The sequence below is a fragment of the Chanos chanos genome, chromosome 2, assembly GCF_902362185.1.
Source record: "Chanos chanos chromosome 2, fChaCha1.1, whole genome shotgun sequence".
In the NCBI taxonomy this organism is placed as follows: domain Eukaryota; kingdom Metazoa; phylum Chordata; class Actinopteri; order Gonorynchiformes; family Chanidae; genus Chanos; species Chanos chanos.
Window position 1 is genome coordinate 58,098,723 of NC_044496.1, and position 18,817 is coordinate 58,117,539.

The 18,817-nt window shown below is 45.9% G+C and overlaps 1 protein-coding gene across 2 annotated transcripts in view; it reads left to right on the forward strand.

The window, feature by feature from the left end:
* The window catches only part of pls3 (plastin 3 (T isoform)), a 28,055-nt gene extending 9,245 nt beyond the window's left edge, over positions 1 to 18,810 (forward strand). Inside the window, exons 2-17 of one of the 2 annotated variants that reach the window (XM_030765848.1) lie at positions 2,712 to 2,822; positions 6,809 to 6,972; positions 8,001 to 8,130; positions 8,910 to 9,042; positions 9,232 to 9,313; positions 9,599 to 9,764; positions 11,867 to 12,009; positions 13,151 to 13,177; positions 13,423 to 13,518; positions 16,203 to 16,398; positions 16,676 to 16,754; positions 16,940 to 17,057; positions 17,329 to 17,462; positions 17,663 to 17,786; positions 17,975 to 18,099; positions 18,510 to 18,810. In XM_030765848.1, the coding sequence (XP_030621708.1) occupies positions 2,762 to 2,822; positions 6,809 to 6,972; positions 8,001 to 8,130; positions 8,910 to 9,042; positions 9,232 to 9,313; positions 9,599 to 9,764; positions 11,867 to 12,009; positions 13,151 to 13,177; positions 13,423 to 13,518; positions 16,203 to 16,398; positions 16,676 to 16,754; positions 16,940 to 17,057; positions 17,329 to 17,462; positions 17,663 to 17,786; positions 17,975 to 18,099; positions 18,510 to 18,642 (1,911 nt within the window). In that variant the 5' untranslated portion in view covers positions 2,712 to 2,761 and the 3' untranslated portion in view covers positions 18,643 to 18,810. The remainder of the gene's footprint in view (positions 1 to 2,711; positions 2,823 to 6,808; positions 6,973 to 8,000; positions 8,131 to 8,909; positions 9,043 to 9,231; positions 9,314 to 9,598; positions 9,765 to 11,866; positions 12,010 to 13,150; positions 13,178 to 13,422; positions 13,519 to 16,202; positions 16,399 to 16,675; positions 16,755 to 16,939; positions 17,058 to 17,328; positions 17,463 to 17,662; positions 17,787 to 17,974; positions 18,100 to 18,509) is intronic. The other variant, XM_030765847.1, reaches the window with a different exon arrangement.
* The last annotated feature ends 7 nt before the right edge of the window (positions 18,811 to 18,817 follow it).

Sequence of the window (18,817 nt, forward strand, 5' to 3'; positions counted from 1 at the left end):
CAGTATACAGATGTAAATGTATTAGAGAGCTGGCTTAGGTCTCACAGTATACAGATGTAAATATATTACAGAGAGCTGGCTTAGGTCTCACAGTATACAGATGTAAATGTATTAGAGAGAGCTGGCTTAGGTCTCACAGTATACAGAGGTAAATATATTACAGAGAGCTGGCTTAGGTCTCACAGTATACAGAGGTAAATATATTACAGAGAGCTGGCTTAGGTCTCACAGTATACAGAGGTAAATATATTACAGAGAGCTGGCTTAGGTCTCACAGTATACAGATGTAAATATATTACAGAGAGCTGGCTTAGGTCTCACAGTATACAGATGTAAATATATTACAGAGAGCTGGCTCAGGTCTCACAGTATACAGATGTAAATGTATTAGAGAGCTGGTGTAGGTCTCACAGTATGCAGATAATGTATTACGGAGAGCTGGCTTAGGTCTCACAGTATTCAGAGCGGGGGTTGTGTAAGTCAGCTTGTTTGATCTGTCAATAGAGCCGCACAGTTCAAACAACAAACCTGATGAAACCTCATCTGCCCAGCAGGGGGGTGTTCCAGAACGCAGGTTAAGTGAAAACTCAGAGTTAGTTAACTCAGAAGAAGTAGGAAACATCCCAACAGAAGAGTCCTATGGCTTTGTTTCACTAAGACAATGAAGCCATAGGGCTCTTCTGTTAGGGGGTTTGCTACTTACTCTGAGTTAACTAACTCTGAGTTTTCACTAAACTCGCTTTCTGGAACACCTCCCAGATCTCTGTCTTTAACAGTGCTCTGCTTTACATTATTACAATGCAAATAACAACTGAACAGAGACTAACCCGTTTTATCGGACAGCCTTTGTTTGGTGTTGAAAGCGTGGAAATGAATGTTGTTTGTTCTCTAGAGCTGTCATGCATAATTGGACATGACTGACAGGCTGGTACCCTTTAAAGTGTTCCCCTGGCTAGAGTCTGACCTGTAGCGGCTCTGCGTTATTCACTTTAAACTGGTCATGATGATTTTCAATAGGGATGGGCATTTCAAGCAAAAATACTATTCGATATTCACTGGGAACTATTCGATCATTCTTCGAAGATCGCCCCTCCACGCATGCACAGAGAGGGGGGGGGGGGGGGGGGGGGGGGGTGGGGGGAGGTGGAGTGAGAGAGACCCACTCAGAATCAGCAAATTCTATCAAACTTTGAAAACTCTCACCTTTGACAAAACTGTCATCTTTGAGATGAGGGCCGTTGTTTGCTCTGGATGTCTAACATCAAACTTACTCCGTCTGATGACAACTAGTCACTGACTGTTGATCTGTGGATGGAGCTTCTGCTGGGTGCTTCACTCTCAGATGACTGTGCACAGCTGTGGTAGACTCATGATATAGCTTTACCTGGCTTCTCTCTCAGATGACTGTGCACAGCTGTGGTAGACTCATGATATAGCTTTACCTGGCTTCTCTCTCAGATGACTGTGCACAGCCGTGGTAGACTCATGATATAGCTTTACCTGGCTTCTCTCTCAGATGACTGTGCACGGCTGTGGTAGACTCATGATATAGCTTTACCTGGCTTCTCTCTCAGATGACTGTGCACGGCTGTGGTAGACTCATGATATAGCTTTACCTGGCTTCTCTCTCAGATGACTGTGCACAGCTGTGGTAGACTCATGATATAGCTTTACCTGGCTTCTCTCTCAGATGACTGTGCACAGCTGTGGTAGGCTTATGATATGCTATAGCTTTACCTGCCGGAGTTTGAGAGTGCACCACATTTTAGTTTATATGGAGTTTCATACAGAACTTTTTGCCGGCTGTAGGAGTCTTTGGCTTTGCATGTTTCTCCTGTTTGTACAGCAGCATCGAATCTCACAGTGCCACACACGTTTTGCCGGCGCCTGGTAGTAACACCTTCTTCTTTTGTTGTTTTAATGGTGGTCAGCAAACAGCTATCAGGTGCTTTAGCGGTAGTAACGCGTTACTTACTTACTACCAGCCGCCGGCAAAAACGAGGGTAAACATATTTAAGGTGAGATGATAGTTGAACAAACTATTTGATTTTTCTTATTATTTAATGACTATTCCAAAATCATGACCCATCCCCAGGTTTTGACAGGGCCAATTGACCAGAGGACCCCTCAGATGTTGGCCTGTTTTTTCTTTCGCAGCCAAGCAAGGCAGAAACGTAAGATAATGCCTGAAAGAGCCGTTTGTCTGTCCGGATGCCTCTTAGCTTTGCATGCATTATGGCCCTTTGCATGACATGCAAATGTCTCATACTGTGCCCAGCGCTGGCTTGCTGCCACGTGATGTGTCAGCCTGGCAGTACTTTTAAATCCCACTTGGCAGAAATCACCAACACTCACGCTGCCAGCCAATACACGCTCAATTAGTTAAATGAGGAGCGTTACCCAGGGCGACAGTGGACATCGGAACTGGGTTTGTGACTAGTACTGGTCCTAGTCCACGGTCCCTTAAAGATCCGAGTGGTGTTTGTGAGAAGTGAGGAGAGATTTCAGTACGTTCAGAGAGTTCAGAGTCTGGTGGTACAGTCAGACCAGTATGAACGCTGGTACAGTCAGACCAGTATGAACGCTGGTACAGTCAGACCAGTATGAACGCTGGTACAGTCAGACCAGTATGAACGCTGGTACAGTCAGACCAGTATGAACGCTGGTGAATACCGTATCCTGTCTCAGCTGCCACATCCTTCTCTCCACAGAGTAAAGGCCACTGTTGGACTGAGAGCTGTACAGGTTGTTCTCCAGGGAGATGGCAGGAAAGATTACCAAAGAGGAGCAGGAAGAGCTGCGGGAGGCCTTTGAGAAAGTGGGTGAGTGACTTTCCTGTCTTTCCAGTTTGTGTGTGTGTGTGTGTGTGTGTGTGTGTGTGTGCGTGAGAATGCAGCAGGCTTCTCGGAAAAGCAAAGCACCCCCGCTCCGAGCTGCCTTTGTACCACCTGCATCTGAATATTGATTATGGGCATAAGACATGACGGGCTGAATATTGATCGTCGGTGATCATCCGTTTGGAGAGAAGACGTGTTCAGAGACTTTTCGGTTCCCTGAGGAAGAGGCTCCGCCCAGCGTGCCTCGCTGTAAGAGGCATGTGGGCTAAAGATGTGGTGTAATATTTCAGCGCTGGACAGGGAAACCTAGCTCTGTTCTCTCACAGCCGGCACGACTGATACGCTGAGCCATTACTCCTAATTTGATGATCTCTGTTCCTGCTTCCTTCTGTGCCCCGCTTCCCGGATCGGCCTGGCGCAAGAACCGATCTACACTCAGCCGTTTTACAGATTCCATTATAAAGATTTTAAAAGACCTTTCATTCTTTTTCTTTTTTTTCTCATTTGACTATGAGATTTTCTCTTTAAAAAAAAAAAAAAAAAAACCCAAACAGAAAAACAAAAAAACAAAACAAAGGATCTTTTGAAAACCACTGCGGAACGTTCCAGAAGCGGCTCTCTGGTCCTGCATAGCAGAGCATGGAGATCATCTGCTCGTAAGCGAACGGGCCAAACGGAGCGATGTGCGGGAAGAGACGGCGCCTGGCGGGACGCTGCAGCGGCCTCGACCGTTTTCCCGTCACACCGCCCCTGAAAAGGAAATAACCATCTCAGATCACACTCTGAGAACATCCACCCTCTCAAATCACACCCTGAGAACATCCACCCTCTCAGATCACACTCTGAGAACATCCACCCTCTCAAATCACACTCTGAGAACATCCACCCGCTGCTTCTGCAGGGCATCCAACAAAAACTATTTGTAGCGCAATTATGAAAATATTGATGCTTTTCTACTTATAGCATTTCCTTTTTCGTGAACAGAATCTCCCGTTTTTATCAGATGGGCACTAGTGCATCAAGAGAGACTAAAGTAAACAAGCACATTAAAAGTATTAGAGCCAACAGTGAGTGTTTATAGTCTGCAGGCAGTCAGGAGTGTAGTGCTTTAAGTGTTTAGGCATGTGAGTTTTAGAGTGTGTAAGCATTTCACAGTGTAATCTGCCCCCAGTGCACTGAGTAAGCATTTACAACTATACTGCCACTGTTTGACCGTGACTAAGCATTAAGGTCTGTAGTTTTGTAGCCTCTAAACATTAAGGAGTGTGTTATGAGTATTGTAGTGTCTAAGTGTGTTGGAGTCTTGATAGCAGAGCTGCATGATATGGCCTATAAACAAATATCACAATATTTTTAGGCTGTATCGCGATACATGATCGATACCTTGATATTTTGAAATCTCCTCTAAAGCACTTTGTAAATGCTCGATTTAACCCTTTGATGCATACAAGCAGACCGTTATTTATCCAATGATACCTTGCGATACCCAAACCACTGCCAGATGATGGATCCAGTCCTGTTTCTTTTCAGAACCAATAAGTCTGCCTCCATCTTCAATTACCGTTTCCGAACTCAACACATATAAACTCGCTTTGGCGCTGCTCTCTCCCCGTTCCCTCCAGATAGGAATACACTCGTCTCACCTACAGTATATACGTCACATACAGTCACCGAAGAGAGAGAAGTGGTCTGGTTGGGCGGGCGAGTGTGTGTGACGTGTGTATGTGAGGTTTTTTTTTTTCTTCTTGTGTCTGTGAGAGGGAGAGAGCCATAGGAGAGAGCGAGAGCAGTGGAACACCAAAGCGAGTCTCATGCTGGCGGCATAAAGAAATACAAGCCACGATACATCGAGTATACGCGACGTATTGCCCACCCCTAGTTGAGGGTGAGTGTGTGTGGACCCTGGAGAATCAGACAGGACAGGAGTCTATACTGTAAAACATTCTGAAAGCCTGTCAGAGGGGCGTGGCCAGGAGGCTGCTGTACCTGTATGTCAGGTAACAGATTAAAGCCGTTTTCACGCCTGATTTGTTTAAAATGGTTATTTCAACCCCTGGAGTGATTTCCTCTGTAGTTCCGTTTTTATGTTTAAATGTGAACACGCCGGCCACACACAGACCCAGAGAAAGAGTACGAATGTAGCACTCACTGTTACATGATACAGAGGAGTAACGACTGTTACAGCCTACAGTTAAATAACGCTCACTCCATACAGCCTACAGTTAAATAACACTCACTCCATACAGCCTACAGTTAAATAACACTCACTCCATACATCCACAGTTAAATAACACTCACTCCATACAGCCTACAGTTAAATAACGCTCACTCCATACAGCCTACAGTTAAATAACGCTCACTCCATGCATCCTACAGTTAAATAACGCTCACTCCATACAGCCTACAGTTAAATAACGCTCACTCCATACAGCCTACAGTTAAATAACGCTCACTCCATGCATCCTACAGTTAAATAACGCTCACTCCATACATCCTACAGTTAAATAACGCTCACTCCATGCATCCTACAGTTAAATGACACTCACTCCATACAGCCTACAGTTAAATAACGCTCACTCCATACATCCTACAGTTAAATAACGCTCACTCCATGCATCCTACAGTTAAATAACGCTCACTCCATGCATCCTACAGTTAAATAACGCTCACTCCATACATCCTACAGTTAAATAACGCTCACTCCATACATCCTACAGTTAAATAACGCTCACTCCATGCATCCTACAGTTAAATAACGCTCACTCCATACAGCCTACAGTTAAATAACGCTCACTCCATACAGCCTACAGTTAAATAACGCTCACTCCATACAGCCTACAGTTAAATAACACTCACCCCATACAGCCTACAGTTAAATAACACTCACCCCATACAGCCTACAGTTAAATAACACTCACTCCGTACAGCCTACAGTTAAATAACGCTCACTCCGTACAGCCTACAGTTAAATAACGCTCACTCCGTACAGCCTACAGTTAAATAACACTCACTCCATACATCCACAGTTAAATAACACTCACCCCATACATCCACAGTTAAATAACACTCACTCCGTACAGCCTACAGTTAAATAACACTCACTCCATACATCCACAGTTAAATAACACTCACTCCATACATCCACAGTTAAATAACACTCACCCCATACAGCCTACAGTTAAATAACGCTCACTCCATACAGCCTACAGTTAAATAACGCTCACTCCATACAGCCTACAGTTAAATAACGCTCACTCCATACAGCCTACAGTTAAATAACGCTCACTCCATACAGCCTACAGTTAAATAATGCTCACTCCATACAGCCTACAGTTAAATAACGCTCACCCCATACAGCCTACAGTTAAATAACGCTCACTCCATACAGCCTACAGTTAAATAACGCTCACTCCATACAGCCTACAGTTAAATAACGCTCACTCCATACAGCCTACAGTTAAATAACGCTCACTCCATACAGCCTACAGTTAAATAACGCTCACTCCATACAGCCTACAGTTAAATAACGCTCACTCCATACAGCCTACAGTTAAATAACGCTCACTCCATACAGCCTACAGTTAAATAACGCTCACTCCATACAGCCTACAGTTAAATAACGCTCACTCCATACAGCCTACAGTTAAATAATGCTCACTCCATACGGCCTACAGTTAAATAACGCTCACTCCGTACAGCCTACAGTTAAATAACACTCACTCCGTACATCCACAGTGTGAGACATGTCCCATTGTATGCTCTCGTGCTCATGTGAATGATAAATGATTCAGTGTGGAGAATCTGTCTGTTTCTCTTGCCTGTCATTAATTGGCTGTCGTGATTGGATGTGATAAAGAGTGTCAGAGTGTTTTGAATCAGGTCAACTCACAGTGTCCTATCAGCTGCTCCTCTGGGCTCCAAACCTGAGCTGATGTGACCACATACTCACTATCTTCTCTCTCTCTCTCTAGATCTCAACGGTAATGGCTACATCAGTTATGATGAGCTACACGACTTGTTCAAAGAGGCCAACCTGCCGTTGCCGGGATACAAAGTGCGGGAGATCATTCAGAAGCTGATGGTAGAGGGCGACCGTAACAAGGACAACAAACTGAGTTTTGACGAGTTTGTGTCTGTGAGTGAACTTTTTCTCCATGACGCTGCACAACCTCATTCAGCCTGTCCTATGTTTAACAAATGTTTTAGTTACAACGGCCTTGGCATGAAAGGCTTATTGCTGAACTATAGTGAACTAGGAAAAGACATTGTACTCCTGTGAATTTCCACACAAATCCAGCCCTGAGGTGTCTGTTATTCATTCAGAAGGTTCCAGCTGTCACAGTTTCAGACAAAGCCTTTCTTTGTTGACCTGTAACATGCAGAATCTAAGAAGCATGTATGCACACACTCAAACGTGCTTAAGATGGAAGTACTACAGGAAACACTGGAGTGAGAGCCCTTTTAGGGTTAATGAAAGGCGGTCTGATTGAAGCCCTGTAGGGTTAATGAAAGGTGGTCTGATTGAAGCCCTGTAGGGTTAATGAAAGGTGGTCTGATTGAAGCCCTGTAGGGTTAATGGAAGATGGTCTGATTGAAGCCCTGTAGGGTTAATGGAAGGTGGTCTGATTGAAGCCCTGTAGGGTTAATGGAAGGCGGTCTGATTGAAGCCCTGTAGGGTTAATGGAAGGCGGTCTGATTGAAGCCCTGTAGGGTTAATGGAAGGCGGTCTAATTGAAGCCCTGTAGGGTTAATGGAAGGCGGTCTAATTGAAGCCCTGTAGGGTTAATGGAAGGTGGTCTGATTGAAGCCCTGTAGGGTTAATGGAAGGTGGTCTAATTGAAGCCCTGTAGGGTTAATAGAAGGTGGTCTGATTGAACACTGACTGTCTCTGACTCTACTGTCAGTCTGCACAGAGAGGTTACGCTGTGTGCTATAGGTGGCCTCAGCTACTCAACAGAGACAGGCAGAACACTTCACCAGCCCGCAGCTGGTGATGGTTTCATTTAGCATTAGTTAGAGGAGAAAAATGACCCAGTCTGGCCAACGGAATATGTGCAGAATCAGTGGTTCCCCTATTTGTGTGAGAACACGCACACACGCACAGTGGTGTGTAGTGAGTAGTGAGTAATCAGGTGTGTGTGTGTGTGTGTGTGTGCTCTGCAGATCTTCCAGGAGCTGAAGAGCAGTGACATCGCTAAGAGCTTCCGGAAAGCCATTAACAGGAAGGAAGGAATCTTGGCTATCGGCGGAACGTCTGAGCTGTCCAGTGAGGGAACACAGCATTCCTACTCAGGTAAGAGCCCTCGCTACACACACACACACACACACACATGCACTCACAGATGCACACGCTCATGCAAACACACACACACACAAACCCTCAAACACACATGCCCTCACAGATGCGCACGCACACGCAAACACACACACACACACATCCACTCACAGATGCACACGCAAACACACACACACACACACACAAAGACACACACAAACCCTCAAACACACATGCCCTCACAGATGCGCGTGCACACACACACACTCACACACACACACACGCTTTTGTACATGAAAGGTTTATTACCATCCCAAAAATGATCTCAACAGTGTGTACACAGAGTATCAGCTTCTTTCAAGTCAGTCAGAATTCTCTCTGCTGTTTCAATAAGAGGTTTCATTCTCTCACACTCTGGTCCTTTCTCACCATCAAAGCAGATCTCCCATTTCCCATCCAGCCGCACAGGGACTTAAAGCGGTTTCAGATGTGCGTCCGCGCGCGTGTGCGTGTGCGTGTGCGTGTGCGTGCGCGTGCGTGTGCGTGTCTGCATACGTGTGTGTGTGTGTGTGTGTCAGTAAGGAAGGACACATGAGTGGAAGCTCAGCTGGTTTAGATATCAAACACAGACATAGCATTCAAAATGAAGCAGCCCAGTACTGTGTCTCTTTGTCTCGCTGCCGAGAGCCGTTTGGAGGGTGGTGTGAGGTGGACAGTGATTGGACGGGGGCAGGAATGTGAATTTGTGTGAATGCTCTCTGTGTTTTTGTGTTAATGTGGGGGTGTCTGTGTACCAGAGGAGGAGAGGTACGCTTTTGTAAACTGGATCAACACGGCCCTGGAGAACGACCCCGACTGTAAACATGTGCTTCCCATGGATCCCAACACAGACGCGCTCTTCAAAGCCGTGGGAGACGGCATTGTGCTGTGGTGAGTGCGGACTTCACTTCCACTCTGTCCTCTCTCCAGCTCTTCATTCTGTCTGCGTCTGCGTCTGCATCTGTGTCAGCTCGATCTCCCATAAAGCATAAAATTAACTCGGTGTGTATGTATGTGTGTGTGTGTGTGTGTGTGTGTGTTTGTGCATGTGTGTGTATGTTTGTTCTGTTTCCTCCTCAGTAAAATGATTAATCTGTCCGTGCCGGATACGATTGATGAGCGAACGATAAACAAGAAGAAACTGACGCCGTTCACGACACAGGTTTGTTTCAGATCAGTCTTTACAGTCACAGAGCTGATGGACATGAATTCTCACAGGCCTGGACTCAGCTGTACTCAGATCAGTCTTTACAGTCACAGAGCTGATGGACATGAATTCTCACAGGCCTGGACTCAGTTGTACTCAGATCAGCCCATAGATCAGCAGCCTTCATAGAATTGACCAAAACCAATGGGAAAACCCCAGATCGAGTATTCCCAGGTCTAGACCATGAGTTTTTCCTCTTTCTCTGTATCATGTTCACTCCACAATCTCCTCTTTTCACAGGAAAATCTCAACCTGGCTCTGAACTCAGCTTCTGCCATTGGCTGTCACGTGGTGAACATCGGTGCCCTTGACCTGCGGGAAGGGAAACCCCATCTGGTCCTGGGCCTGCTGTGGCAGATCATTAAAATTGGCCTGTTCGCCGACATCGAGCTGAGCAGAAACGAGGGTAAGGCCAGCGAGGATCCGCACACGCTCAGATGCCCTTTCCCAGAACGGACAGTTTCAGACAGGCATGGCTCTGACTAACGCAGGCAGGAATTCTCCCACAGGCACGCTAACTCTCTTCAACAATGACTCATTAACCTGCGCTGAAGAGCTTCACCCGCGCGCTACAGCCCAGAGCGCTGACGACAGCCAGCCCCTAACTTACTTTCTTGCCTCACTGAGAAGATTTCGGTCGGTCCTCAGAGATGTTCTCTGATAAAGCGTTAAAGAAAAGGCGTGTGACAGGGCCTCGGTGGAGCTGTGAGACGGACCCGACCCTGGAGACGGAGCGTTTTAGCGTCAGGCATGAGGCAGTGTACGGTTACTGTGTATGAGGAAGTGCTTAGATTTAATGTGACAAATGGGTTTGTTATCAGAGCTGACCTGACACAGTGAGTAAGTGACCCTAAACAGGGTTGGTAAGTCTGTTTGCAGTGTCTCTCCATTACCCCCACTGTCTGTGTACAGAAACCTTATGTTACCAAAACCGTACAATACAGAAATCCAACAGAACCCCTGTACAGTACAGAACCCCTGCAGTACAGAGCCCCAGATGCACAGAACCCCTGCAGTACAGAACCCCAGCTGCACAGAAACCCTGCAGTACAGACACTAGGGCTGTACCAGACTCAGAATGTTGTCAGTAGAATCAGATTTGGCTGTTCAATGTGAGGGCTCGACTATCCTTTTTTCTCATATAGACTATCTGGCAATCAGAAAATCCATTGGCATGAGTTGAGTTTCAGTGATGATTTTGACCACATTAACACAGTCAAATGTAACAGAGTCATGGGAGCAGATTTTCGAGTATTTAAAAATCGATCAAAGACAGCTGCATGTGATGCAAGATTTGAACTGCGGCCTGTTTGAGTTGCCGACATTCCTCCGATGGATGTGTCGGAATAATGAGACAGGCAGCACACATGTGTGTTTCTCTTTAAATCAAGCTCTTATCGCCTCATTTTTTTTTATTTCACTTTAAACATTAAAAACAGTATGTAAATGAAGAAACAAATGAAACAGTTTAAAATAAATTTATGGCATTTCCTGCTCTGAAATAATAACCTCTCGTCTTCAACAGGATAGGCTTATTAGGCTACTTAATTTCTCTTTCAGCATAATAAATAAATCTTAGGCATAAATAATAAATAAATCTTAAATCTAAGTGTAAATTAATAAATAAACAAAGAAAACACATGCAATTTAAGATTTGAAATCTTTAAGAGAAAAGCAAACATTTGTTTTCAGTCTCCTTTTCGATGGCCGCCTAGCTATGCAACTCACCTGTTTCAAGTGGTTTGCCATGTTTGATGTTGTTGAATGATAAGTGAATTCTTGCATACAGAATTTGCATTTAACTTTGTTAGGGCTGTCCTTTAACAGTTTGAAATTCTGCCATACTTTAGACTTCTGAGACATGGTTACAGCCAGCCTAGTTTACCAACCACTCCACCTCAGGTTTCAGCTTCTCTCATCGGTTAACCACCAGCGCATGTTGTCACCTGGATTTTTTTGTTTACCAAGCCGCCAGCTAGCCCTGCTAGAATATAAAAATATATTTATGATTCCCCTTGTTTATAATTCCTCACTCAATTATTATTCCTGTGATCCCTCGTATCCTTAATAAGCTTCCATCTGTTTTATCCTGTTATTGTTAAGCACACTGACCGACTAAAAAAAACGCCTGCTTGACTTGAAGAATCTCAGTCGACTGACGGCTCTCTGACACATGATTCGACTCGATGACTTTCAGGGGGCAGCCCCAACAGATGCCCTAAAGTACAGGAACCCTAAAGTACAGGAACCTTAAAGGACAGGAACCCTAAAATACAGGAACCCAACAGTTCAGCAGCGATGAGCCACTGAGCTCTGACTCCGTAAATGATTACAGAACAGAGGTGTGGATGGGTGTGTGCACTGAACATGCTGGAACAGGTGTGTGTGTGTGTGTGTGTGTGTGTGTGTTTGCTGTGCATGTTTGGAAGTCACTTGCCAAATGACTAATTGTGTGTGTGTGTGTGTGTGTGTGTGTGTGTGTGTGTGTGTGTGTGTGTCTGTCTCCAGCCCTCGCTGCATTGCTGCGTGATGGGGAGACTCTGGAGGACCTGATGAAACTGTCCCCAGAGGAGCTGCTTCTGCGCTGGGCTAACTTCCACCTGGAGAACGCCGGCTGGAACAAGATCAACAACTTCAGCTCTGACATTAAGGTCAGTCGGTCTACCGTCTGCCCTCACTCATGTTAACACAGATTAGAAAACACACAGGTAGCTGTAGGTCAGTGTTAACTTTTAAACACTCAACTTCCTGTGTCAGTTTTAGCCTGTCTGCCTCTACAAACACTAAGTCTTTCTACACGCAGTAACATTATCACATGACAAACTGCCTCATAGCTTTATTAGAGGAGAAAGGAGAACCACAGAGAGAGAGTGGTGTGTGATCTATGGCCTCATGACAGGCCCCGCGCTAGTCCACCGCACAGGTAGAGTTATGGTCCAGCCAATCAGAATCAGCCAATCAGAGGCAGACTTATAGCTCGGCCAAAGGGGATCAGCCTTCATGGGAGTGATGTGTGCTGAGGGCAGGCAGGGTTAACAGCCACACCGTCTGAGGGGAATGATTTACTCTCCTCTGCTCCCACGGGCCGTATTTTCATCATGACAGTCTCTCCCTCTCTCTCCTCTGCTTCCCTTTCTCTTCCTTTCTTTCTTTCTTTCTTTCTTTCTTTCTTTCTTTCTCTCTTTCTCTCTCAATGGACTGTTGATATTCTGTTGGCTCCCCCCGACCCTTCCTGCTGTAGTCTGACTGATGTTATTGTATGAAGAGTTAATGATCAGATGCTCCCCAGGAACTTACACACACACACACAGTTTATCTCCTACAAGCCCAGTAACCCAGACACACACACACACACACACACACCCACAAAGACACTCTCTCACACCGGACTGTGACTAATGAAGACTGGTTTGAAAGCTGGATGCAGTCGTAGTCCAGAGAAATGACATGCACTGTGTCTTTGGGGGGGGGGGGGGGGGGGGGGGGGGGCGCAGTGTTAGCGAGAGGCATGCTCACGTATGAGGCCCACTTTTCTCGCGTGTACAGTGGCAGAGCAGTGAGGGGAGCATCATTGAGCACTAAGCACCATGGACTGGCATGACCTCTGTCCCCAAACTCTCTCAGCAGAAATTCAGTCCTGACTTGTCGTAGACAACAGACGCGATCTTAACGTTAGACAGAGTGACGGTGTGATCAGTCTCCACGCGGTCCTCTCCGTCTCCTCACACATGCCCCGTGTGATCTGTGTGTGTTCAGTGTGTGTGAACTTCTCTCTCTTTCTCTTTACTTCAGCTAACCGACTTCTCAAACTCTGTCAAGGTACTGTTTTCCAAATGTTCAGCCAAGTTTGTCCTCTTCAGCATGAGTTGGCCTGTTCTCTGTGTTCGATCCCTTAAGATTTCTGTTATCTGTTTTTTGTGTTTTGTTTTAATTTTTCTCAGGAGTCAAAGCATGACCATCTGTTTGGAGTTACTGTGTGTTGTAGCTGTACTTGTCGTCCAGTTGAGAACTGCTGGAATCCTCCTTGCTTCTCTCCTGAGTTTGTTGTCTGATTCCTCCCTTAGGACTCCAGGGCTTATTTCCACCTGCTCAATCAGATCGCACCCAAAGGCATTAAAGAGGACGAGCCATGCATAGACATCGACATGAGAGGTTTCAACGTGAGTAGTTTTTTTTTTCACCTTTAAAAATGCCTGTTGACGAGAGAATAGAGCGCGTATGATCTGAGGTGCTGTATGCCTGAGATGGATGACGTGTAGCACTAGCTCCCTGTGTCTCTCTGGGTTTGTCAGTATCTCCTGTATTTCATATTCCACTGTGTTGACGCCACACGCTTGAGAGGCAGGGACAGCCTGTTTTTGGATGCTAACTGATATGCATGTATATCTGTGCTGTATACTGTATGCAGTGGAAGTCAGTGCTGTGCGTAGGAGCAGTCCGGATTCAGGGCAGCCGTTTGCATGTTGAACATGAATGGAAGTCTGACTGGGCTTCCGGGACAGGCTTGGCAGTGGAGCAGAGCTTCCTGTCTCATTGGCAGGGGCTGGCAGGCTGACCGAGAGGTGTGGGGGGGAGGGGTTAATGGCGGCTTTACTGCGGAGTGGAGACATCTGAGTTCATATTCAGTGGTGTGTTTTTTCCCCCCTCACACCACTGGTTCCGCAGTACCAGTGCCGTGTCTTAACATCTCTCCCTGCTCTAACGCGCCCAACGCCGCTCTAACGCACCTAATACAACTCATGAGCAAATTATCCAGCTCTGGATCAGCTGATGCAGGTTTGGTAGCGTGTGCCGAACCGTGGGCCTCCAGGACCAGAATACAGAAAGACACTGGTAGACTACAGAAAGACACTCCTGACTGCAGGCCTGGCTTCTGCACTGTTAGACTCCTGGCTGCAGGGGCCAGAGCATGGATAGGATCTCGTAATCGGTGACAGGTAGAAACCCCTGTACTTACGGCAAAAGGCTTGTATAAGCGCCCTGTCACAGGTCCTTTTTTAATCATGTTTATTTATTCGTCCACAAAAACGATGGCTTCTCTCTGAGTGATGGACGAGTTTGCTCAGCATTCTGGTGGTTGATTGTAAGTCAAGTTAATGGTTTTTTAAATAGTGGCAGGTTTTTTTCCCTGGACATGGCGGAGTTGTGTGTTGTGGTGGTTGACCTGACTTGTAACGGGAATTAGAGCTGACCTGAGACCAAAATGACTGAAGTTTAACTCACAGGATAGAAATATTAGTGTTCTTAATGACTGAAGTTTAACTCACGGGATAGAAAATATTACAGTGTTTTTAATGACCGAAGTTTAACTTGCGGGATAGAAATATTACAGTGTTTTTAACGACTGAAGTTTAACTCGCCGGATAGAAATATTACAGTGTTTTTAACGACTGAAGTTTAACTCGCAGGATAGAAATATTACAGTGTTTTTTAACGACTGAAGTTTAACTCGCCGGATAGAAATATTACAGTGTTTTTTAATGACTGAAGTTTAACTCGCAGGATAGAAATATTACAGTGTTTTTAACGACTGAAGTTTAACTCGCCGGATAGAAATATTACAGTGTTTTTAACGACTGAAGTTTAACTCGCAGGATAGAAATATTACAGTGTTTTTAACGACTGAAGTTTAACTCGCCGGATAGAAATATTAGTGTTTTTAACGCTCACATAAAACAGCCTCTCTCTCTTCCGAGCAGCCCGCCCCAGCCCAGCTGCAGTCAGAGCCGTTATTGCAAAATCAGAGCATCTGTACCAGCGGATGCCAGAGACTTTCTTGTCGAGTCAAAACTCCTTGAGCAGAGGCCCTGCTCCTCACAGACCCTGTTTGTCTGATACGCTGCTGAAACCCAGTGACGCGTCCGCGTTCCTAGCACTGTTTGCACAGACGAGGGAGTGATTTACGGAGACAAGCCCGTTGATTCAGAGATGGATAATGCAATTCGATTGCGCTGAACCTTGCCCTGTGCCGAGAGCCGCGCGTGTTTGAGAGCGTGACCCTGGCCAAAAAATGACTTTTTAAATGAGCCACAGCTGTCGCAGGGTCCGAGTTCACGTTGGTCCACTATCGACGCGACCCACGGACAGGGTCGTTTCCTATGGTGGCTCCGTCTGTCCGGTCGTGAATGAAATCCAGTTTGGTTGGCTGACTTGTGTTTCCTCCAGCATGACGGCACAAAAACCTTATGACAATATGTGTGGGTTTTTATTTCTCCCCTTTTCAACCGAAAAAATATTTGTAGTCGTACGTGTCCTTTGCTTCTCCATATTCAGCAGTTTTATCTCTTTATTTTCATCTCTGAATGAAAAGTTTGTACACAGTTCCTGTAGACAGTTTGTATGTTCTTAGCTCAGCTGGCTGTAATGTGAAAGCCTTGTTTACATGTAGCTAAACATGGCCTGTTTACTCTCTGGTGCTGTCTGTAATCGTGCATAACCAGCGGCGTTTGTGGAGAGTGGTATCTGCAGTTATGATCTGATCTGGAAGGCTGGGGCAGTGAAGAGCAGGGAACTGTTTTCGGCTGAGGTTCAGGCTAATGGAGATTAAAGAGGCGTGTGTTAGAAACCCCTTCCTTCCATTTCAGTCTGTCCCCTCCTGCACCCTCTTACCCTCAATGACTGCTGTTCCTTTAATTCTACATAACTCTGTGTGTGTGTGTGTGTGTGTGTGTGTGTGTGGTGTACAGGGAGACCATGACCTTAGAGAACCCTGACAGCCTGGTCTGCATGCAGTAAACCTGTGTCTGTGTGTAAATTAATAGTAACCCTGTAATTGTGTGTGTGTGTGTATATTTATTTATTTATATGTATATGTATGTGTGTGCGCGTGTGCTCATGTAAACAGGAGAAGGACGACCTGAAGCGGGCAGAGTGCATGCTACAGCAGGCAGACAGGCTTAGCTGCAGACAGTTTGTCACTCCGGCCGATGTTGTGTCCGGCAATCCAAAACTGAACCTGGCCTTCGTCGCCAACCTGTTTAACAAGTACCCGGCGCTGACCAAACCCGAGAACCAGGACATCGACTGGGGCCGGCTGGAGGGTGAGCTCTCAGACTCAGTCCTAGGGTGGGAGGGACGCAGTGGGTGGTTTCCTGTGGGTAGAACACGGTGTGCTAGGGACATCAAAAGGATTGTAGCGCCCTCCAGTGGTCAGTGTGTGTATTCATTAAAAAGAAGCCGCATATAATCTGATGCGTGGGGAAAAAACACGTCTTTGAGCTCTCCGCTGAAGGTTGTAGATGTGAGGACGGACACTCTGAAGAAGCAGACACTGTGTGTGTTGGTCTTTAGTGAGATGCATGCTTCTCTCATTTACAGGTGAAACCAGGGAAGAGAGAACATTCCGGAACTGGATGAATTCCCTGGGCGTGAACCCCCATGTCAACCACCTCTACGGGTAAATTTACACACACACCCCCCACCCCCATCTGCAGTGTTACTGTAAATCTGATCCTCAATCCCATCAGCATCATCCGCATCTCCTATACTGATCCCCCTGTGCTTCTGTGTGCGTCTGTGTGTATGTGTCTCTGTGTGTACATGCGTGTGTGTGTGTCTGTGTACACATGTGTGTGTGTGTAGTGATCTACAGGATGCTCTGGTCATTCTCCAGCTGTATGAGAAGATTAAAGTTCCTGTTGACTGGAATAACAAAGTGAACAAGCCTCCCTACCCTAAGATTGGGACCAATATGAAAAAGGTGCCTCCCTACAACCTATAAAACATTGGCTTTTTTTTTTCTTTTCTTTTTTTCTTTGAGTAACTTTCTCTCAGTTTCTCGGTAACTTTCTTCCTGCTGCATGTGTTAAGTGTGTGGGCATAAACGGGTAACCCGAATGCCGTTTATGTGTATCGTATAGTAAAAGTCCTGATGGATCATTACAGATGCACAGTAAAGGTTTTTGAGTTGAGTGTTAGTTCTGTGGAAGCATGCTCAGACATCTTGTGCTGTGTCGTCCTGTCTCTGTCAGCTGGAGAACTGTAACTATGCAGTGGAACTGGGGAAGACTGAGGCCAAGTTCTCTCTGGTGGGGATCGGCGGTCAGGACCTGAATGATGGAAACCCCACACTCACTCTGGCTCTGGTGTGGCAGCTGATGAGGAGGTAGGAGAGCACTCAGAACCTTTTCAGTACCACAATTCAGAACCTTTTCAGTACCACAGTCTGTAGTATGGTAGAGGTTCACAATCCCTTACTTTTGTTTACTTCTGTTTCTTTAAGTCGCCTCGGAGCTAAAGGGAACTTTTTTTTTTCTTAGTTGAAAAGTGTCCTTTGCTCATTTATGGTTTTCTGTCTTCCCACAGATACACACTGAATGTTCTAGAAGACCTGGGTGACGGAGAGAAAGTGAATGATGACATCATTGTCAACTGGGTCAACAAGACTTTGGCAGAGGCAGGAAAATCCACCAAAATATCAAGCTTCAAGGTTTGTTATTTCACTTGTGCCAAAACTGAAGTCATTTCACCTCCGTCATTGTTCAGTAAAGCGTACATGATGTGTCCTTGTAAGTCTGTGTATTGTTAGGTTCACCTCATACTGAATTTGAACTGTTTTACTTTAATCAATGTTGTGCTCTAATGTGTTTGATTTGATTTTTTTTTTTTTTTTCTAAGGACAAAGAGATCAGCTCCAGTTTGCCTGTCCTGGACCTGATCGATGCCATCCAGCCTGGCAGCATCAGCTACGACCTGGTGAAGACTGGCAGCCTCTCTGACGAAGACAAGCTGGACAATGCCAAGTACGCATGAGGCTGACTGGCACCGCCAGCGCATCACATACCCAGCTCTCTAGGGTTTCGCCCACCTGTCACAGCTATAGCTGCTGTGTGTGTGTGTGTGACTTAAACAGTGCAGTAAAAAGGCTGGTGCCGGCTGACGTGGTGTAATCAGAAATGAAAATGTAAATGAAAGACACTGACATTGTGGTTGATTATTGGCTTTGAATAACGTGTTTTTCCTCCTGAAGCTGAAACACACGCACACATGCGGTTGATTTTTGGCTTTGAATAACGTGTTTTTCCTCCTGAAGCTGAAACACACACACACACACACACATGCACGTGTGCGGTTGATTATTGGCTTTGAATACCATGTTTTTCCTCCTGAAGCTGAAACACACACGCGGTTGATTTCTGGCTTTGCTTTGCAGGTACGCTGTATCCATGGCCAGGAAAATCGGCGCCCGAGTCTACGCCCTCCCAGACGACCTGGTGGAGGTGAAGCCCAAAATGGTGATGACGGTGTTTGCCTGCCTTATGGGGCGGGGGATGAAGAGAGCGTAAATGTGCCCCCTCCCCACGGGGCTCCACAGGGTCTGCTCCATAAGCCATTTTGCTGGTTAAAAAGGCTTCTGGCTCATCGAATTTGACACGGCCATAAATAAACATAGATGTAATGCCAACAGATGTTAAAAAATCGTGTTTTAAGTTTGGCAAGTGAAGAATAGTGTAATTTGGG